Here is a 16,818-nt window from a genome sequence, read left to right on the forward strand (position 1 = left end):
TTAAAATGTTAATCATAGGGATACCTTATTCATTGACCATCGGTTTCAGAGATTTATTTTTTCTAAACGGCTTTATTTGCCTATCTGGCAGCTCTTCTTAAATAATGTGCGTGAGAGCGAGACAACCATCGTATCCACGCGCAAAGCACTTATCAAAATAATGAGCAGAAAAAAGTGTTGGTTTGTTCGTTCCTTCCCACCACATTCGCTATTTGAAACGCGACGACGAGAAGGCGACGACGACGACGACAGCGCAACTTGTAGCAGTGAAAATATTTATACAAATAATTTACTGTGTAAAAATCGAAATACTTATTAATTAATTAAAGTGAAAATGTAAACGCAGTGTTTGCCAATGAAATGAAATTCATTTAAAATGTATTTCAACGCAATAACTCGCCGTGAAAATTTCGTCGTACAGGCAAAAAAGAGCCGATTTTTAGTGGAAGAAGAAGCAGCAGCAGCAGTGAAGGCAGTAAAAGCAATCGTCGACAACGACGACGAATACACGGACAAAGCACAGTGCGAATGAAAAGCGTGTAAAGAGAAAACTTGCAAAAATTACAGCAACAACAATAGCGAGGCGAAAAGTGTGTTTAGAAAAGAAATTAAAAACACACACGCACATACACACAAACACACAACTTATGCATATGCAAATACAAACGCAATTTTGAGAATTGGTGCAAAACGTCGACTGGCGCGCGGTTTAATAATAAACAGTTATATGTATGTATGTTGCGCGAAAACATATGAAGCGCCGCAAAATACGAAAAATCAATGAAATTGTAATAAAATTCCGTATTTTGCTCTCTTTATCCTCAATTTCTGTCTCTACCATTCGCTCGCTGTGTGCGACCTCCCTCCCTCTTTCTCTCTCTCTCTCTCTCTTTTGTTGATTTTGTGATAAAATTGCAAACAGCAGCGACCACAACAATAAAAACAATTTGCCAACCAAAAAGCAGCTCAAGTACATAATACAATACATATATAGTTTAAAATACAAGGTGCGTATGCAGTGACAGAAACAACAACATCAACATTTAGTATAGTGTAAATAAGTTCTCTATGGCCCAAAAATGGATGTGTGTGTGTAGTTCAATGTAGAACGTGTGAGAAGAAAACCCGCGTACAAAATTTGAAATTTGATGACGTCTTCAAACTATGCTATTGTTACTGTTGTTGTTGTTTAGTGAACAGCAGTAACAATGTTATCGAATAGTATCGCAACGTATGTAGTGTAGTACAAAGTGTGTGCAACTCACACACACACGCACACACACACCCAGGCACATGCTTACTACTGTTTGGGCGACGACGACCGGTATTTTGTAGCCCCCCGTAGAAGCCCAGCACGCCGTGATGCTGCCGTTGATTAACAACAACAACGAGATTAGCCGAGAAGAAACCTAGAAAGCAGCAATGGCCATACAAAACTGTAGTTGCCCAGAGAACCGTGATTTAGTCAAATTTGAATAGTTCCCAATGAGTTGACAGTGAAGCAACGAAAATAATAATAAATAACAACTTTTACCTGTGCAATGCGTGAATTAGCAATGCCCCAGCAGCACAGTGAGCTATGATGGTAATTTGATTATAACAGTACAAAAAACTGAAAGTCGATTTATCGCCGATGCCATACTCTGTTCAAAGCGGCATTTTATTTTCTACTTCAATTTACTGCAATAGTTCAGTAGATCTATTTTTACTGTGCGCGCTAATTTGGACACGATTGTTGTTCAGTTTTCCACTTTTAAAACATAAATAATTTATTTTATGCATTTTAACGAACCTTTTTGTTTATTAGTATTTTTTATTCGATAATCCTAATAATTTGCACGATGACGAATTATTTTAATAACTGAAGGATTCGAATTAATCTAAACGGTAGTTCAGTCGCTTAGTTCAAAGACTAGTTCATTTTAACAAAAAACTAAGTTATGTGCAACGTAAATATGTAAATTCTAAAGAAGGTATCAGTACAACAGAACGGGATATTTCTATTGTGGTCGATTGTAAATTAGAACTTCAGTTTAGTTTGACGCTCAGAAATTAGTTACTATTATTATTTAATTTTACGTATACGTTCTTTCAGGCAGTAGCATAGTTATTAAAATATGTATTCTTAAATTTCATACGTTTTCAACATTTGGAATATACAAAAATTTGTCTACACAAGTGACAGTCAAAAGCTCTACATTTTTACTGAGACCTACAAGTATAACTTTTTGGAAATAAAACACATAAGTAATCGCAGCAGAGAAGAAGAAATTTTTGTTGACATCTTAAAGATATGTGTAACATTTGCAACTTGTTTTTGTATTTCTTTAATATTATTTTATATATTTAAATTTTTGGGATGTAAATACCCCCTCTCTACGCAAATGAACAGTAGATATTGCTTGTATAAGCTTTTGCCTATCAGTTCGCTCAGTTGACGTTCTGTGTCACTTTACTGTCCTGCTAGTTGTTGTAAAATCACAATACACCTGTCCCATGCCCTCGTTAGAAGGTCTTATCACCAGTTCGCTGTTTGTGTCAGTGTGCTGCTGTTGTCAATAAGAATGAGAAATGTATCGTACTGCTCCCACTGTACACAACAGCGTACACAAAATTTGATTTGAATATAAGCATTTGACAGTCAACGCGCGGCACCAGAAGCAGATTACGCTGCTAGCTGTTCTGTTCCTTACCTTTTCATACCTACAAGCTGAGCATCACTCACTCACCTGGTGAGCAAATAGGGGAACACACGAGTGAACAACGCACCATAGTCTGTGACAAAAGTCAGTGTACGCCTAGTCTGGCATTTTACTATGAACATTTATTGCATATGCTAGTGTTTATTATTAAGCTTGCTGACTAGAAATGTACTATTTGTGATAACTTATTAAAGCACATCAAAAAAACTAAGTGAATGAAACGCTAACAGTTGGCACGTGTGCCATATCTTTTGGCTAACAGTGTAGCACTTGTGCCGTTTTGTCGACAATGCGCGCGCTCCCTCTCTCTCACACGCGCTCAAGCCGCAGCCGCACTCACTCACACATACACTTTTTGCAAACACACATACAAACACACGCATACTCGCTCATTTGGCTCTCTTTGCTTATATATTTTTTTTCTGTTTTCAGTGGTTGTGCAAGAAGAAGCAGCAGCAATCAGGCAAAATACCTGAAAAAAAGAAAAATAAACGGTAAAACGAAGAAGTGGCGACAGCGAGCACCAGCAGCAAGTCAAGGTAGCGCGCTAAAAGTTTATTGTAAAAATCAAAGTAGAAGGCACAAAGTGATTTTTTCTGCTTTCGAACAAACGAACGAACGTTAAACAACACATAAAAACATTAAAATATCAAAATGGTGGAAGCAATAGAGCGGTGGAGAACGGCTGCGTGAGCAGCGCCAGATCTGAGCGCCAATTATAAAATAACAACAACAAAAGCAACAAACAGTAACAGCAACAGCAAAATAAGAAGAGGAAAGAACAGCAACCAAAAGCGAAACGAGCGCGCAACAGCCGCTGGAGGCAGCAGAGGAGCTCGTCGCCGCTCATAAAGTACATAATAAAACAAAATTTAAATAAAGTGGAAGTGGAAGTTTGAGCTCGGAGCACTAACTGAGAGCAACAATAAGAGCAACAACAAAAACAATAGCAAAAGGAGTGGAACAAACTCGAAAAGTGTAACAAAAAGAAAAATAACATCACACAGCAACAATACAAACAGAATAACAGAATGTACGGGAAATCTAAGACATCCGCCGTGCCGTCTGATGCGCAGGCCAGAGAGAAATTGGCTCTTTATGTGTACGAATATCTGCTGCACGTGGGCGCCCAGAAGGCGGCACAGACATTCCTCTCCGAGATCCGATGGGAGAAGAACATAACGCTTGGTGAACCACCGGGATTTCTGCATACCTGGTGGTGCGTCTTCTGGGATCTGTACTGTGCGGCGCCGGAGCGTCGCGATCAGTGCGATCACAGCTCGGAGGCGAAAGCCTTCCACGATTATGGCTTTGTCAGCTCCGGCTACGGTGTGAATGGCATTGGACCCGGCGGACCACACAATGCCGGTGGCCCAGCGCCCAGTCCCCTCGGCCAAATGCCGCCGGGCGGTGATGGCGGCCCGATGGGACCCGGTGGACCGATGGGTCCCAATTTCTTCCCAAATACGACAATGCGGCCGTCGCCGCCAACGCACGCCTCGAGTCCACAGCCTCCACCTTCGCAGATGATGCCTGGTCAACCGCCTTTCATGGGCGGTCCGCGATATCCTGGCGGACCACGACCCGGCGTGCGCATGCAGGGCATGGGCAATGAATTCAACGGCCCTCCAGGACAGCCCATGATGCCTAACAGTATGGATCCAACGCGGCCGGGCCCAGGCGGCGGCATGGGTCCTATGAATCCGCGCATGAATCCACCGCGTGGTCCCACTATGGGCCCAATGGGCTATGGCGGTCCGGGCGGCATGCGCGGCCCCGCGCCTGGCGGACCCGGCGGCATGCCTCCAATGGGCATGGGCGGTGGTGGGGGTCGACCGCCCCAATGGCAGCCAAATGCATCGGCGCCTATGAATGCGTACTCGTCATCATCGCCGGGTAACTATGGACCCGGACCCGGCTCGAATGGCCCGCCTGGCCCCGGAACGCCTATCATGCCCTCGCCGCAGGATAACACGCAAGGTGGTCCCGTCGGCGGACCCGGCGACAGCATGTACTCATTAATGAAACCAGAATTTCCCATGGGTGGTGGCCCTGACGGTGGTGGTGGTGGCGGCGGACCCGGCGGCATGGGCCCCATGGGTGGTGGTCCCAACTCGATGGGGCCGGTACTTAATGGTGGTGGCGGAGGACCCGACGGCAGCGGTCTTGATGGCATGAAGAACTCACCAGCCAACGGGGGACCGGGTACGCCGCGCGAAGACTCCGGCAGCGGCATGGGCGATTACAATTTAGGCGGCTTTGGCGGTCCCGGCGAGAACGATCAAACCGAATCGGCAGCCATTCTCAAGATCAAAGAGAGCATGCACGAGGAGGCCAAACGGTTTGAGAAAGACACAGATCATCCGGACTACTTCATGCCATAACAACATCATCATCACCACCATCATCAGCAGCAACAGCAACAGCAACAGCAGCAGCATCAGCAACATCTCAATACGGTGGCAGCTGCAGTGGCAGCTGTGGTTGCTGCTGCCGCATCCAACAGCACCGGTGGAGGGACGAGCAGCTCAACGGCTGCATCCATAGCTGCTGCGGCGCTTGGCGCAGCAGCCTCCAATTTGCTAAGTGGCGGCAGTAGCAACAACAACAACAACAACAACAACAACCAATCTGGCAACCCGACTTTGCCCACTGGCGCGCATTTTGCAAAGGAACTCAATTTCTAAATACACGATAGTGAAAATCCTTGGTACATAAGCATAAAGTAAAGTAAAGTAATTATTATATGTAATAGTTTAAAAAAGCAGAAGAAGAAAAGCAGAGAAAAACGAAAGCCAATGGCAAATATGTAAAATTGTAAACCGAACAGCAGAAAATAATAAGCGAAGCAAAAGCAAAAAGAAATTAACAAAAGAACAATATTCCACAACTCACATTCAAATTCAAATGCTAGTTGAACCGGTTCGAAACGGTAAGCAAATGCGACCAAGTGGCAACGCCAGCGGTTTGCGGCTGAGCATGGCCAGAGAGCCAGAGAACGAAAACCACAAAGCAACAAAAATAAGCAAATATACTTAAAATGTAATGTTAAATGCAACAACAACAATATGTTTAGCAGTCTTCTGATTAGTTTAGTTGCAACAAGTCAAAACTGTAGCCTCCATATACACTCGCAAACCCACACACACACAAGAACACACACACACAATCTGTCTACTAATTTTAGCGATGTAACAATTTTATTTGCGCTTTGCATTATTAACAAAACAAAACAAAAAGAAAAACTTATGGAATATTTAACAGCTACACCATCTATGTACATTTTCTGTTTGTGTGATTTTTGCATATACTTATATAGATATATACATAAACTAAGTACATAAATATTATTAATATTGTATTGTAGAAATTGAAATGGCAAACAAGATTTTTTGTTAGGCAAGTCTTAAAGGCGCAACAGATAAAAAGAAAAACGAAAGAAAAGGCTTCAGGAATTCAATTGAAGTTACAAAAAAAAAAATTGAAAAGAAGAAGAATTATTTATAATATATTAGGGAGCATAGTTAGCATTATTGAACATGTATATGTAGAGCCTGTAGCACACATACATAGGCATAACTGCTCTGTTTGCGCACTCCTTGTTTTTGTGTCTGTGTGTGTGTGTGTGCGCGCGCGTGTGTGTGTGCGTTGGCTTTTCTCACAATGCACATTTTATTTGGTTTTTTCTTTTTAAAACAAATTGTAAAAATCGCACTTTGTCGTCGTCGTCGTCAGTTGTTTTTTTTCTTCTATTTAATCCTTATTAATTGCATGCGTTTCTAGTTATGTTTTAAGTTTGTTTATTTCCTTCTTTAACCATGCCAAACTTCACTGTGTAAATTAAATTATACTTCTATTCTTATTTGTACATTTTGTGTTTAACAAAAACAAATTGTTATTAAGTTCCTTCAATTGCTTCAAGCCCCGCAGTTGCGGGTCTCTGGCGGATCGAGCAATATATATGATTTATTCATTTTCGTGCACTTGTTTCGATTTCTGAAATTTCTTCGATGTCGACATTGTGCATTAGGGCAGCGAAATAAATAATTATACATATAAATATATATAATTCAATACATATACATATATGTATATATACATATATATATATATATATATGTGTGTGTGTGTGTGTGTGTGCAGATTGTGGCGCATTTTATGCACATATTTATTGCAAAGTAGCTACGCGCTTAACTCTAAGAATTAGCTGTTTAATATGCATATAATATATATATATTAATTATCTATTACTTAAAGGCAGCAGGCAACAAATGTAGCAAACCTAACCTAAAAAGTTAACTTCGAAAATATCACAAAAAAAAAAAAAACAAAAAACAAAAAAGCTGTACAAAAGTTAGTTAATGTTGGCTGTGGCTGCGCAGCTAATGTTAATATTATGCATAAAGTATATATACATATATATTTGTAGCATACATATATATATATATATATATATATATATATATATATAAATATAATAGTATATATGTCTGTGCTTGCATCTTTTTCTCGGCACAGCACATTCACATTAAAAAGCAAATTAAAATTAAAAAAAAAAAAAAAAGAAGAAATCCGTAGAATTTAGATTTGAAAGCTAATATATAAGCGTAAAACCCATAAAAAAATGATAAAAACTAAACTTAAAACAAACAAATCAAAATGAAATTCTTTGCATTATAAATACAAAACCCAAATCAATTGATAACATAATATAATAAATAAAATACGAAACAAATTCTATTTTAAATATTGTATGTATATGTTTAATGTGTCGGAATTTGAAATATGTGCGTGACAAATTAATGGCACGTGTGTGCTGCATGAATTATTATTGAATTGATGCCGCACCAGAAATGATGCGAATGCGAATGCGAAAGCAACACTTAAATAGTATCTAAGTTAAATTTATTATCTGCAATCGCTTTAAGTTCGAGCGTTTCAATTGCTGGATCTATATAAATGTATGTATGTGTAATGGCGCGGCGTTTAAACTAAAAAAAAAAAAACACAAAAAAAAAACAGCAACAAAATAAATGATGCAAGCAAAAAAATGAATTGCAAAAAGAACAGAAAAATGAAAATGAAAAAATCCCGATTGAATATAAACAAAAGAAATGTTTAAATAAGTATTTTAGTGTTAATTATACAATTTACAAGTACACAACACAAAACAAAAACAATATAATATAAATGAAATAAAGTTTTAAAACAATATTTGTAAAAAGTACAAAAGTGTTGTTTTCTTTTTTTTACAAATTACAATTTGACTATTTTATTCACTTACAGTTTTAAAATGCAACAAAACATTTATGGACCAATAAATTACACTTGTATTCCTATAAAAAATTGCCTTAGCTTTCTGTGTATGGGACTATAAGTCGGCACGACCAAAAAGGAATTTTCAAAGAACCCACAGTAAGAGCTGGAAACACAAGATATTTATGATTTTTTTTAAACAAAAGTATCACCAAATGATGTACAGTCGAAAATAAACATAATATTAACATTAATTGGAGCCGAGCAACGCCGAGTTATTTCCCTAGTAAAATTTATTTATCGGCGTCTTCTCTATAAGATTCTATACACTTTTTAAACTTAGTCTTAAAACTTCGCTAACGAAATTTGAATGACTGACTGGTCGATATTTAAAATTTCTATTTAATAATATTAAATATATATAAATATTTGCGATTCTAATATTTAGTAAGTTCAAGGCAATTTAATTATGCCTGTTAAATAAACTATAAATATTGATATTTATTCTTTATCGTTAATACTTTGTGTTGAATTTTATTCTAATTCATAAAATATTGGATTTTGTAATTAATTCATAATTCATGTTTTTCTATAATCAATGATTAAGTATTTTAGTTGAATATCATTCGTCAACCCTTAACCCTTATCTTAAAGCTTACTTTATAATAATTTATTTTATTTAATTTGAAGACAAAGATAATTGAACATTTTTGAATAATCACAACTTAATTTGTTTAGCAATTATAAAGAGAAAAGAACAGAGTAACTCAGTTAGATTCAGTTGAAATAAAATAATGCTACTTTCTTAAAAAGGCAATTTAGAAGCATTTCATATACATTTCAACCAAGATCAGATTAAGATTGAAAGTTTTTAACATTGTGAAGTTGATTGCCTTGCCACATGAATGAAACATCTGGCAAAAATTGGAGCAGTAGAGATTGCTAATATCTGATCAATAGGTAATGATCTTTTGATTGTTTGCTGTTTAATTGCATTATTTTGTATAGAAATGCGTGCAGTTAAATTGGGCGGCAGAGACCAAATTGGCGTGGCACACGCACAGCTATTGGCGTATCCACCATGTCGGACTAGTTGAGCTGTCAAAGCACGTTGCTGGGGCAACGGGCCCACACAAATGTGCAGCAGACCTAATTACTTTGGTTAGCCACTATCCGGGCACACTCGGTGCTGATAGCGTCGTCTGCGTCAATAAAATCAATAAATGAGCGGTTAATAAAATGCATTTTTATATCGATTTGTAATCGCATCCCGTCTGCTGGCCATTGAGACAAGTCCATGCTGCAAAGTGGCGTCCTGTTTCTACAGTTGCCTGGGTTTTGCGCGCAACGTGGCTGCTGCTCCAGTGGTCAACGATTCAGAGCCGACGGCTGCGTTGCCCAATTGCCTAACATATCGCCAAGTTGCAGGCGCCGGCAACGGTGCCGGCTCAGCGCCAGCGCGACGTGTCCCAGTGTTGTTTTCCACGAACCGTGGACTATATTTGCGTGTGGCACAGCCTCAAACGATGCTGCAACCAGCCGTTGCAGAAGCTGGACGGCATTACGACATAAGCTTTTGCGATCTGGAGCGTTGGGTGAGCTGCAGCACCTTTCACTAGTTGAACATCTGGTAGAACTTTTTACATTCTCACACAGAGCACAAATCGCGCCAATGTGGTCAGCCTAGAGGATACGTTTAGCATCCTGCAGCCGCAGCAACAGCCACCGAACAGCCAGCAGCCACGCGCCTGGAACAACTTTGCGTACTACAACATACAGCGCTGAGCTGCTATCTTTAATCGAGCCTGAGCTTGAACATACTGTGCGCTTACTTGAATAACATTTTTTATAATTATAAATACTATGCTAGACAATTAAATTATGGGTCTTTCATGCCGTGTTGCTCGTCAGTGATGCCATCAGAAATTCCATTTTATTAAGAAAACTCTTGCCCTCAATCTTATCAAAGCGCACCTGGAATTAAAGGCAACAATAAAGGCAGTTAGCAATTGTAATATGAAATATGTACGTATATGTGCGCTGTTTACCTCCTTAAAATTGCCACCCAAATTCTCCCAGAACTTCTCTGGCACAAGTGGACTTGGAAAGAAATCTTGACGTGGACTACGCGCTATATAAACCTTGACATCGATTTGCGGATCGCAGCGTATCTGCACGGCAATCATGCGATCGCTGTTGGGCGAGGCGAGCAGACAGGAGCTGGCATTGCCGAGCGGCTCTACCTTGCCAATTCCGAGATGATTGCTATTCGAGAGCACCGTCCAGGCCATGTAACGCGCCAGGCTCACCAGGCAGCTGATCTGATGTGAATTGATTTGGCATAGTATGAGATCGCGCAGCTCCTGCGGCTCATACGACAGCTTCATGACGCGCCCATCGCGGCAGATGCACTTCAGCGAACGCTCCTTGACGTGTATAACCAGAGAAGTGCGTCCGATGGCATCATAACCATGCGTCACAATATTAATCTTCACACAAGACATCGTGGGGCTGTTCATTGCATTCCAGTGCGAAACAATTTGTGGATCCTTGACATCGCGAGCCAGCGTATCCAACACATACTGTGTGCGCTTTCTCATAAAGATGTGCTGAGCCTGAGCAATGATTTGCTCCAGTATTGTCTGCGTCTTTGTCATGTCCAGCAGCGCCTCACGGTCCGCGGCAGTAGGCCCCGCCAGCATGCGTTTCTTGCTGGGACCCAATGGAGCGCTTGCCGGATGTGGAAACGGATGATGTGAGTTCTTGTAATGCACCTCGCGCAGCAGCTGATGCAGCGAATGCTCCAGCACATGATCATGATCATTAATAGGCGCCGGCTGGCTGGAATCGAAGCTGGTCGAGTGGCATAGCGAGATGATTAGCTGAATATTGGGCAGCAGCGTGGCACGTATCTGATTACCAATAACCACATGTGGAATTGGCGCCTGTAGCTGAATCGCCTCGCGTGCCAACTGTGCGAACAGTTCCTTGCAGAAGAGCACGTTCTGTGCAAACTCCAAGGACTTTTGCCAAACGCCCACCTGGGCGGTAATGTTTGGTCCATGGCCCATTAGATTCACCTGAAATTCAATTTCCAAATAAGGATTAATGTATCTAAAAACAGTTAGATAAGCAAATGTTACCTGCGCGGTGCACAGATCTTCTTGATCCTTTTGGGTGATGACCTTAATATATGCTACGCCCTGCAGCTCAGCGGGCACAATGACGCGCAGCGCGGAGCTAGCTTTTGGCTGCATGCCATTATTGCTACTGCTACTGGGAGCAGCAGAGGCGTTCGCACTACTGCCGGCCCCTTCCTCGTCGAGCGCATCCTCCGCTTTGGTCACTTCAAAAGTGCCGCTCATCCCGAACTTGGAGCCCGCTGTGCGATAACTTAGATCACCAATGATGGCACCATTGGATACCTTCTTTAATCGCCAATTCTGACGCAGACGCAGTAGCTCAATATGAAAGTCGGAAATGTTGCGACTGCGCTGCTCGCTGTGAGCATTGCGTAGTCGCTCGGCACCGCTCAACAGCACTTGGGCAGCCTGCGAGATGGCTTTTTTGCGACTATAGACCTGCACAATGGGCTTGGTGTCATCGCCATCCTCCAGCAGCGGATCCAGCACCAGGTAACGCTTGTCCTTGGCAATAGATATGACGTCGGATAGCACGCAGATTTCGGTATATGCATCCTTCAGCTTATTGCGTACTGCATCCCAGGGCCATAGGCTCTCCTGGAATTGATTGGCATCCTTGTTGTCATCTTCGGCAGCAGCGGCTGATTTTTCCTCCTTCTTCAGATCTTCCAACGAAGTTTTGCTGAAGTCTATGCGAGCTGCGCACTTTGCAAGACTCTCGGAAAGTGTCGGCGGTCTGTGAAGCAACTTGTTGAGAAAAATGCATACGCTATTGTTTGGTTTCTGCGGCAATAGCCGCACTCACGGTTGATACAGCTCGGTGCCATCGTAGGCGATCTCACGTATCTGGTTCTCGCACGTTGTCTCCACGGATATATTAACCGAGTTGGACATGTTTCCTAGCCAAATCTTCAAAGCCGGGCATTCGCATTTGCAAGCGCAAAAACAAATACCAACTTGGCAGGGTTGCACCAGCAGCGATAGTTACCTATATAGTATCGATAACATACGCTGACTCTTTACAACACTGCGACATTACTTTCATATTTTTGTTGAATTTCAATTTTTGGACCACACAGCAGTAAACCTTTCCAGCAACATGTTATTTCTTAAAAGCAAGGCAAATACACTCGATGTGGCCAATTACACGGTCATCGTACCCAGCATCTGTGTGGGTAATGCGGCACAATTGGCCTGCGACCTGTTGATTGCATCAAAAAAACTGAAACGCATCGGCAGCCTGTCACATCCTGCCCTGATACCGGTATATGGACCCTCAGCCTACCAGCACGAGCCGGACGAGCGGGTATCATCTTGTGAGCTTTATGAATCCGCGGAGGATAAGCTATTGGTCATACAATTTCGTGCGCCACTTATTGCGCGACATACAAAAAGTTTTCAAATTAACTTAGTAGAGCTGCTGCAGGCGGCGCGCCGTGTGATCGTTCTCAGTGGCAGCTTTGGCTTTGAGCGACGCGTTATCGAGGAGTCGCCTTGGGCATATCGCGCCAGTGACAACTTTAAGGCAGCCCACGCCGCACAGCTGGGGAATGCGTCGCTTGTAAAGTGGAAGGAGCACACGGGCGAGCACATCTTTGGCGGCGGTAATGCGCTGCAGCTGTTTAATGCGTTCGAGGAGAAGCAGGTGCCGGTCATGCTGCTCTTCCGTTATCTGCTAGAGGGTGACAACTCGACAGACGCCTCACTGATTGTGCGTGAGCTAAACGAGCTGTGCGAAGATTTTCTGCAGTTGCGCGACGGCGGCGACGGCGGCTTTAAGCTGACCGTACCCAAGTCTTGGAATTTGTTATTTGGCAATGAAGTAACCGAGTTACTCTTTTAATTGTGGACATTATTTGAAATTATTACAATAAAATCTAATCTTTTGGTGTAGGATAATAGAGATTGCTCGCACTGTGCTCCCTGAAGTACTCGCCGCCATACTCCTGGTACAGCTTTCGCGTTGTCAGCGATCCGCTGAAGTTCTTGCTATTGGCCTGCAGGCATGCACCCAGCCAGGCGCTCAATGTGGGATCATTCGACTCGTAGATGGCAAAGCTGGACTGAAATGGTCGCAGTTCCAGCAGCTCTTTAGCCAATCTTTCCTTCAGGCCACGAAACTGCGCACAGCTTCCCGTTAAATAGACATGATCCACCAGGCGCTGCTGCTGCTCGGCCGTGAAAAGTTTCAGCACAAACGCAATCAGCTCCGCCAGACCCGCTTCCGTGCAGCCAATCATGCTTGGCTGAAAGAGTATCTCCGGCACGCGTATGGCTTCCACGCCAAAGTGCAGCTGATAGTTCTCGGCTGCAATGAGCGCCTGCATGGCTGCATTGTTGGCATCATCGAAGCCGGCGTCGTAGTGCTGCAGGATTTTCTCGTACTCGAGCATCTGTTCGTTTTCCGCATCCGAATCACTGTCGTCGTTGTAGCGATTGATGCGCTTGTACACATCCCAGTCGTTGTCGTTCATGCCAAAGCCATCGTCCTCCTCATCACCGCCGTTGGCTTTGCGGCGCTTCTCGCTGCGCGCCAGCGTAGAGATGATGCGCATGCGCTCCTGGGCTGCGTGCGTGTGACGCTTGGCCTGCTCCTGACGCTGTTGCTGGCGAGCCTGCTTGCGTTGCAACAACTCCTTGCGCTTGTCGCGCAGCTCCGACAACCATTGAGCCTGCGGCATGCCCTCTGGCGGTTTGGGCATCTTGTCCAGCTTGTCCTGCTGTTTGCTGGGCCGTAGTTGGCCCACAGCGCGTTCCTTAACGCGTTTTATGCGCGAAGTTAATGTGCCCATTAGCTTGTCAAGCTCCTCCAGATTGGCAATTTGCTGTTGTTGCAGCGCACGTTCGAATTTCTGCAGTTTTTCCTGCTCATAAAGCTGCCTCAGCTTGCGCAGTACCTGCAAGTACTCTTCATCCTCTTGCAGCTTCTCGCGCTCGCGACGATTTTTAATGTCCAGCAGCCGCAGGGCCAGCTCGCGACGCTTCTCCTGCTTCTGCTCGACAGTTAGCAGTGCATTGGTCGCCGTCACCTGATTGTAAGGCAGTTGGATTTTCATGATGTTGTTCTCGTAGTAATCCAGTTGTGCCCATTTGAGCAGCTCCTCCTTGTAGTCCAGTGCAATGTGACAATGTTCATGCACCAGTTTCTCGATGCGACTGGAGATTGCAGTCAGATGCACCGGGTACTTCATTTGCATCAGCCGAAATAAATAATTATTGATGTGAAATCCACCTACATTCAGCCGACGCACGTGCTCCAGCTGCATTTTGTTAGCCAACACAGGAATCACGTGCGTTGTGCTATACCCAAAGGATATAATAAGTGCATCTGCTACGAGCTTATGTTTCTGTTGATGGTGCTGCCAGCTATAGAGAGCATCAATGCCGTAGGAGAGCGCAGGCACGCCGTAGCACTCGAAGAGCAGTTCGCTCATTTGGCGGCGACACGAATTTGGATTGGCCAAAGCTTCGGTCAGCACAATCGGATGCGCAATGCTCTCTTCTCCATCAAAGCCCATTTTGCTGAAGATGTAGTCGAAAATTTGCTCCTGATGATTCCAATTGGTAATCACATTACGCTCGAAGGGTGATTTGAGATGTGCCCGCACCGCCTCAATGTTAGTTATGTCATTGCCTATTTGGATTTCTGCGCTGGCTTTTAGCTCCTCTGCTGTTGCTGCAGGCGCAGAGGCATCCGGCAGTTGGTTGTCCTTCTTGCGATCCTTTCGTGGTTTTGTCAGTACATTGCGAAACCTCAATTCAGGCTGCTTTGTGTCGTGCCACCCGACGCGGCATTCATACGAACCATTGTCGATTATCAGCATGCGCTTGGGCACTGCCATTGTTTTAAATTGTTTTATTATATTTAATTATCAATTTGTTTACAACTTGGTTGTTTACAGTACATGCGAATGCAGTTCAAGTATTTTTATTTTGAGTTCACGTTTTCCAACACTTTATGTTGCTTCAAGCCATTCACCATTAGTGGCAACCCTGTAATTTAACTGTAGATCTTAGTTTGCATATACCAATTTATATACGAATGCTTACATGTATTTCATATAGAACAAAATTTGCTCAGGTTCGAGGATTTGCGGTGATTAAACTCAATTACTTTGATTTTGCAATGTTTGTGAAAATAAAGTTGGAGGATCAGGGGAATGATAAGGTGAGTTTACAAATTAAATTAATGTATTTACATTGAACGCTGCTCTCTTAGGCTCCTCACATTTTTAACATGGAGGACACAGCCTCAGTCTATGATTTGAAGCGCCATTTGGAAGCCTTTGTAGACATACCGGCAGATAAACAGGAGATAAAAACACTCGATCGCACATTGAACAACTTTGATGAGCTCTCTAAGGTCGTTAATCAGGAAATTGGCGGCGATAATATTAATGGAGCGGCCATTTCTCTATATACGAACAACCAGTTTTTCTGCTTCTTGCAGTTCTATAGCCAGGACGAAGGTGATAAACAGAACAACTTCTTCAGCCAACCGTCAAATGCTAGAAATTTGCCCATTGATCATGTGCCACAGTATTGTGAGAATATAATTGACTCGGATAATTCTTGGCATTCGACAACATCCGAATCAGATTCGACAGATAACAGCAACAGTAGCAACTCCTCAGAATCAAGCGAGGATACGCGAAATCGTAAACGCAAATCGATTACAAAGAACGATTCTCCCCCAAAAAGGTGGCTGCTAATTCATATTTAAATAGCCACAGATAATTTTTCAACTAATTTCTTGTAGATCCTGCCCTTTAACAGAGCAAACCGATAAACGTTGTGAACCTACATCTACTACAGCTACTCCGATGAGTCAGGCGAAGCCACACCTAGACAAAATACGTGTTGTGCCAGAAATACCTGCAGTTGCACCTTCAGTGACTGCTTCAAAACTCACTGCAGACAGACAAATTGACAACGTTATAGTGGGCGAAAAGGCGCCACAGGCTTGTATTTCCTTTAATGAATCTCTTAATCAGAGATCCGTACAAGAGCTAAGTCCAGACCCAACTATGAACCTGTCTGCTCCCTACATTGCCATGAAGCCGGAACAACGTAGATATGCGCTGGTTATAAGCCATGCCATCGATGAGCCGCATTTGGACTATGATCGTCTAATGAAACATTTTTATCAGCTTTTTGAGTCCTCTGAGAGTTGTGGTCGCTTAAACTTTAGTGAATATGCCTCAATAACGGCTTACGATGACAAATTGTGGATGCTTTGTGAAGACAATGAGACGTGCGACTGGATTGCTACAGGTGTCCGCACTATGAACGCATATAAGTGTTTCAGTTTTATTAAGTATTTCGAACTGTTGAAATGCAGTATGGTGCTGCCACAAGTTGTTGAAGGAAAAGAGCTGAAGAATATTTTTCATCTGCTCGAACTGCAGAATCAGGGCCTAAGCACAAATAAGTGGTGCGTATTGGAGCGCTCAATGCTCGATCAGGAGTCGGAGCAGTTTGCCAGCAAAGCCGTAACCAGTTTATGCAAAAATGAACAGCTCATTCTGTATGTGGATCGGGAGAGCAAGAGTTTTATACAAGATCATTGCTTCAAACTCAAGTACTGCTTCTGGAAGCTGACTTTTGAGTTTTAAAATTGTTTGAGTGCAGTCAAACTAGCATATTTAGTAATTGAATTACGAACGAGTTGAAACGTATAATTTGAATAAATACCCCGTTTTTTTTTTAGATGTTTT

General features: G+C 42.7%; 6 protein-coding genes across 6 annotated transcripts; 4 read left to right on the forward strand and 2 right to left on the reverse strand.

Annotated features, from left to right (window-relative positions):
- The first annotated feature begins 263 nt into the window (after positions 1 to 263).
- LOC115765726 (single-stranded DNA-binding protein 3) lies at positions 264 to 6,368 on the forward strand. The gene is made up of 2 exons (XM_030709388.1): positions 264 to 1,007; positions 3,135 to 6,368. Exon 2 carries the CDS (start codon positions 3,734 to 3,736, stop codon positions 5,084 to 5,086), a length of 1,353 nt encoding a protein of 450 aa, XP_030565248.1. The 5' UTR covers positions 264 to 1,007; positions 3,135 to 3,733; the 3' UTR covers positions 5,087 to 6,368.
- Positions 6,369 to 9,197: 2,829 nt separating this feature from the next.
- On the forward strand, positions 9,198 to 9,743 carry LOC115765617. The gene is made up of 3 exons (XM_030709268.1): positions 9,198 to 9,217; positions 9,286 to 9,553; positions 9,615 to 9,743. Exons 1-3 carry the CDS (start codon positions 9,198 to 9,200, stop codon positions 9,741 to 9,743), a joined length of 417 nt encoding a protein of 138 aa, XP_030565128.1.
- Positions 9,743 to 12,040, reverse strand: LOC115765751 (mediator of RNA polymerase II transcription subunit 17). Its single transcript, XM_030709413.1, has 4 exons — positions 11,907 to 12,040; positions 11,102 to 11,837; positions 10,007 to 11,038; positions 9,743 to 9,932 (listed from the first exon to the last, which is right to left on the reverse strand). Exons 1-4 carry the CDS (start codon positions 11,993 to 11,995, stop codon positions 9,849 to 9,851), a joined length of 1,941 nt encoding a protein of 646 aa, XP_030565273.1. The 5' UTR covers positions 11,996 to 12,040; the 3' UTR covers positions 9,743 to 9,848.
- A 100-nt stretch (positions 12,041 to 12,140) lies between these two features.
- On the forward strand, positions 12,141 to 13,007 carry LOC115765721 (proteasome assembly chaperone 2). Its single transcript, XM_030709385.1, has one exon. It carries the CDS (start codon positions 12,201 to 12,203, stop codon positions 12,942 to 12,944), a length of 744 nt encoding a protein of 247 aa, XP_030565245.1. The 5' UTR covers positions 12,141 to 12,200; the 3' UTR covers positions 12,945 to 13,007.
- On the reverse strand, positions 12,964 to 14,996 carry LOC115765720 (actin-related protein 5). Its single transcript, XM_030709384.1, has one exon. The coding sequence runs from the start codon at positions 14,941 to 14,943 to the stop codon at positions 12,979 to 12,981; it is 1,965 nt and encodes a 654-aa protein (XP_030565244.1). The 5' UTR covers positions 14,944 to 14,996; the 3' UTR covers positions 12,964 to 12,978.
- Positions 14,997 to 15,338: 342 nt separating this feature from the next.
- Positions 15,339 to 16,716, forward strand: LOC115765619. The gene is made up of 2 exons (XM_030709269.1): positions 15,339 to 15,759; positions 15,917 to 16,716. The coding sequence occupies exons 1-2, from the start codon at positions 15,339 to 15,341 to the stop codon at positions 16,714 to 16,716; spliced, it is 1,221 nt and encodes a 406-aa protein (XP_030565129.1).
- The last annotated feature ends 102 nt before the right edge of the window (positions 16,717 to 16,818 follow it).

This window comes from Drosophila novamexicana, unplaced genomic scaffold, assembly GCF_003285875.2.
Source record: "Drosophila novamexicana strain 15010-1031.04,08,12 unplaced genomic scaffold, DnovRS2.1 tig00000986-arrow-arrow-pilon, whole genome shotgun sequence".
In the NCBI taxonomy this organism is placed as follows: domain Eukaryota; kingdom Metazoa; phylum Arthropoda; class Insecta; order Diptera; family Drosophilidae; genus Drosophila; species Drosophila novamexicana.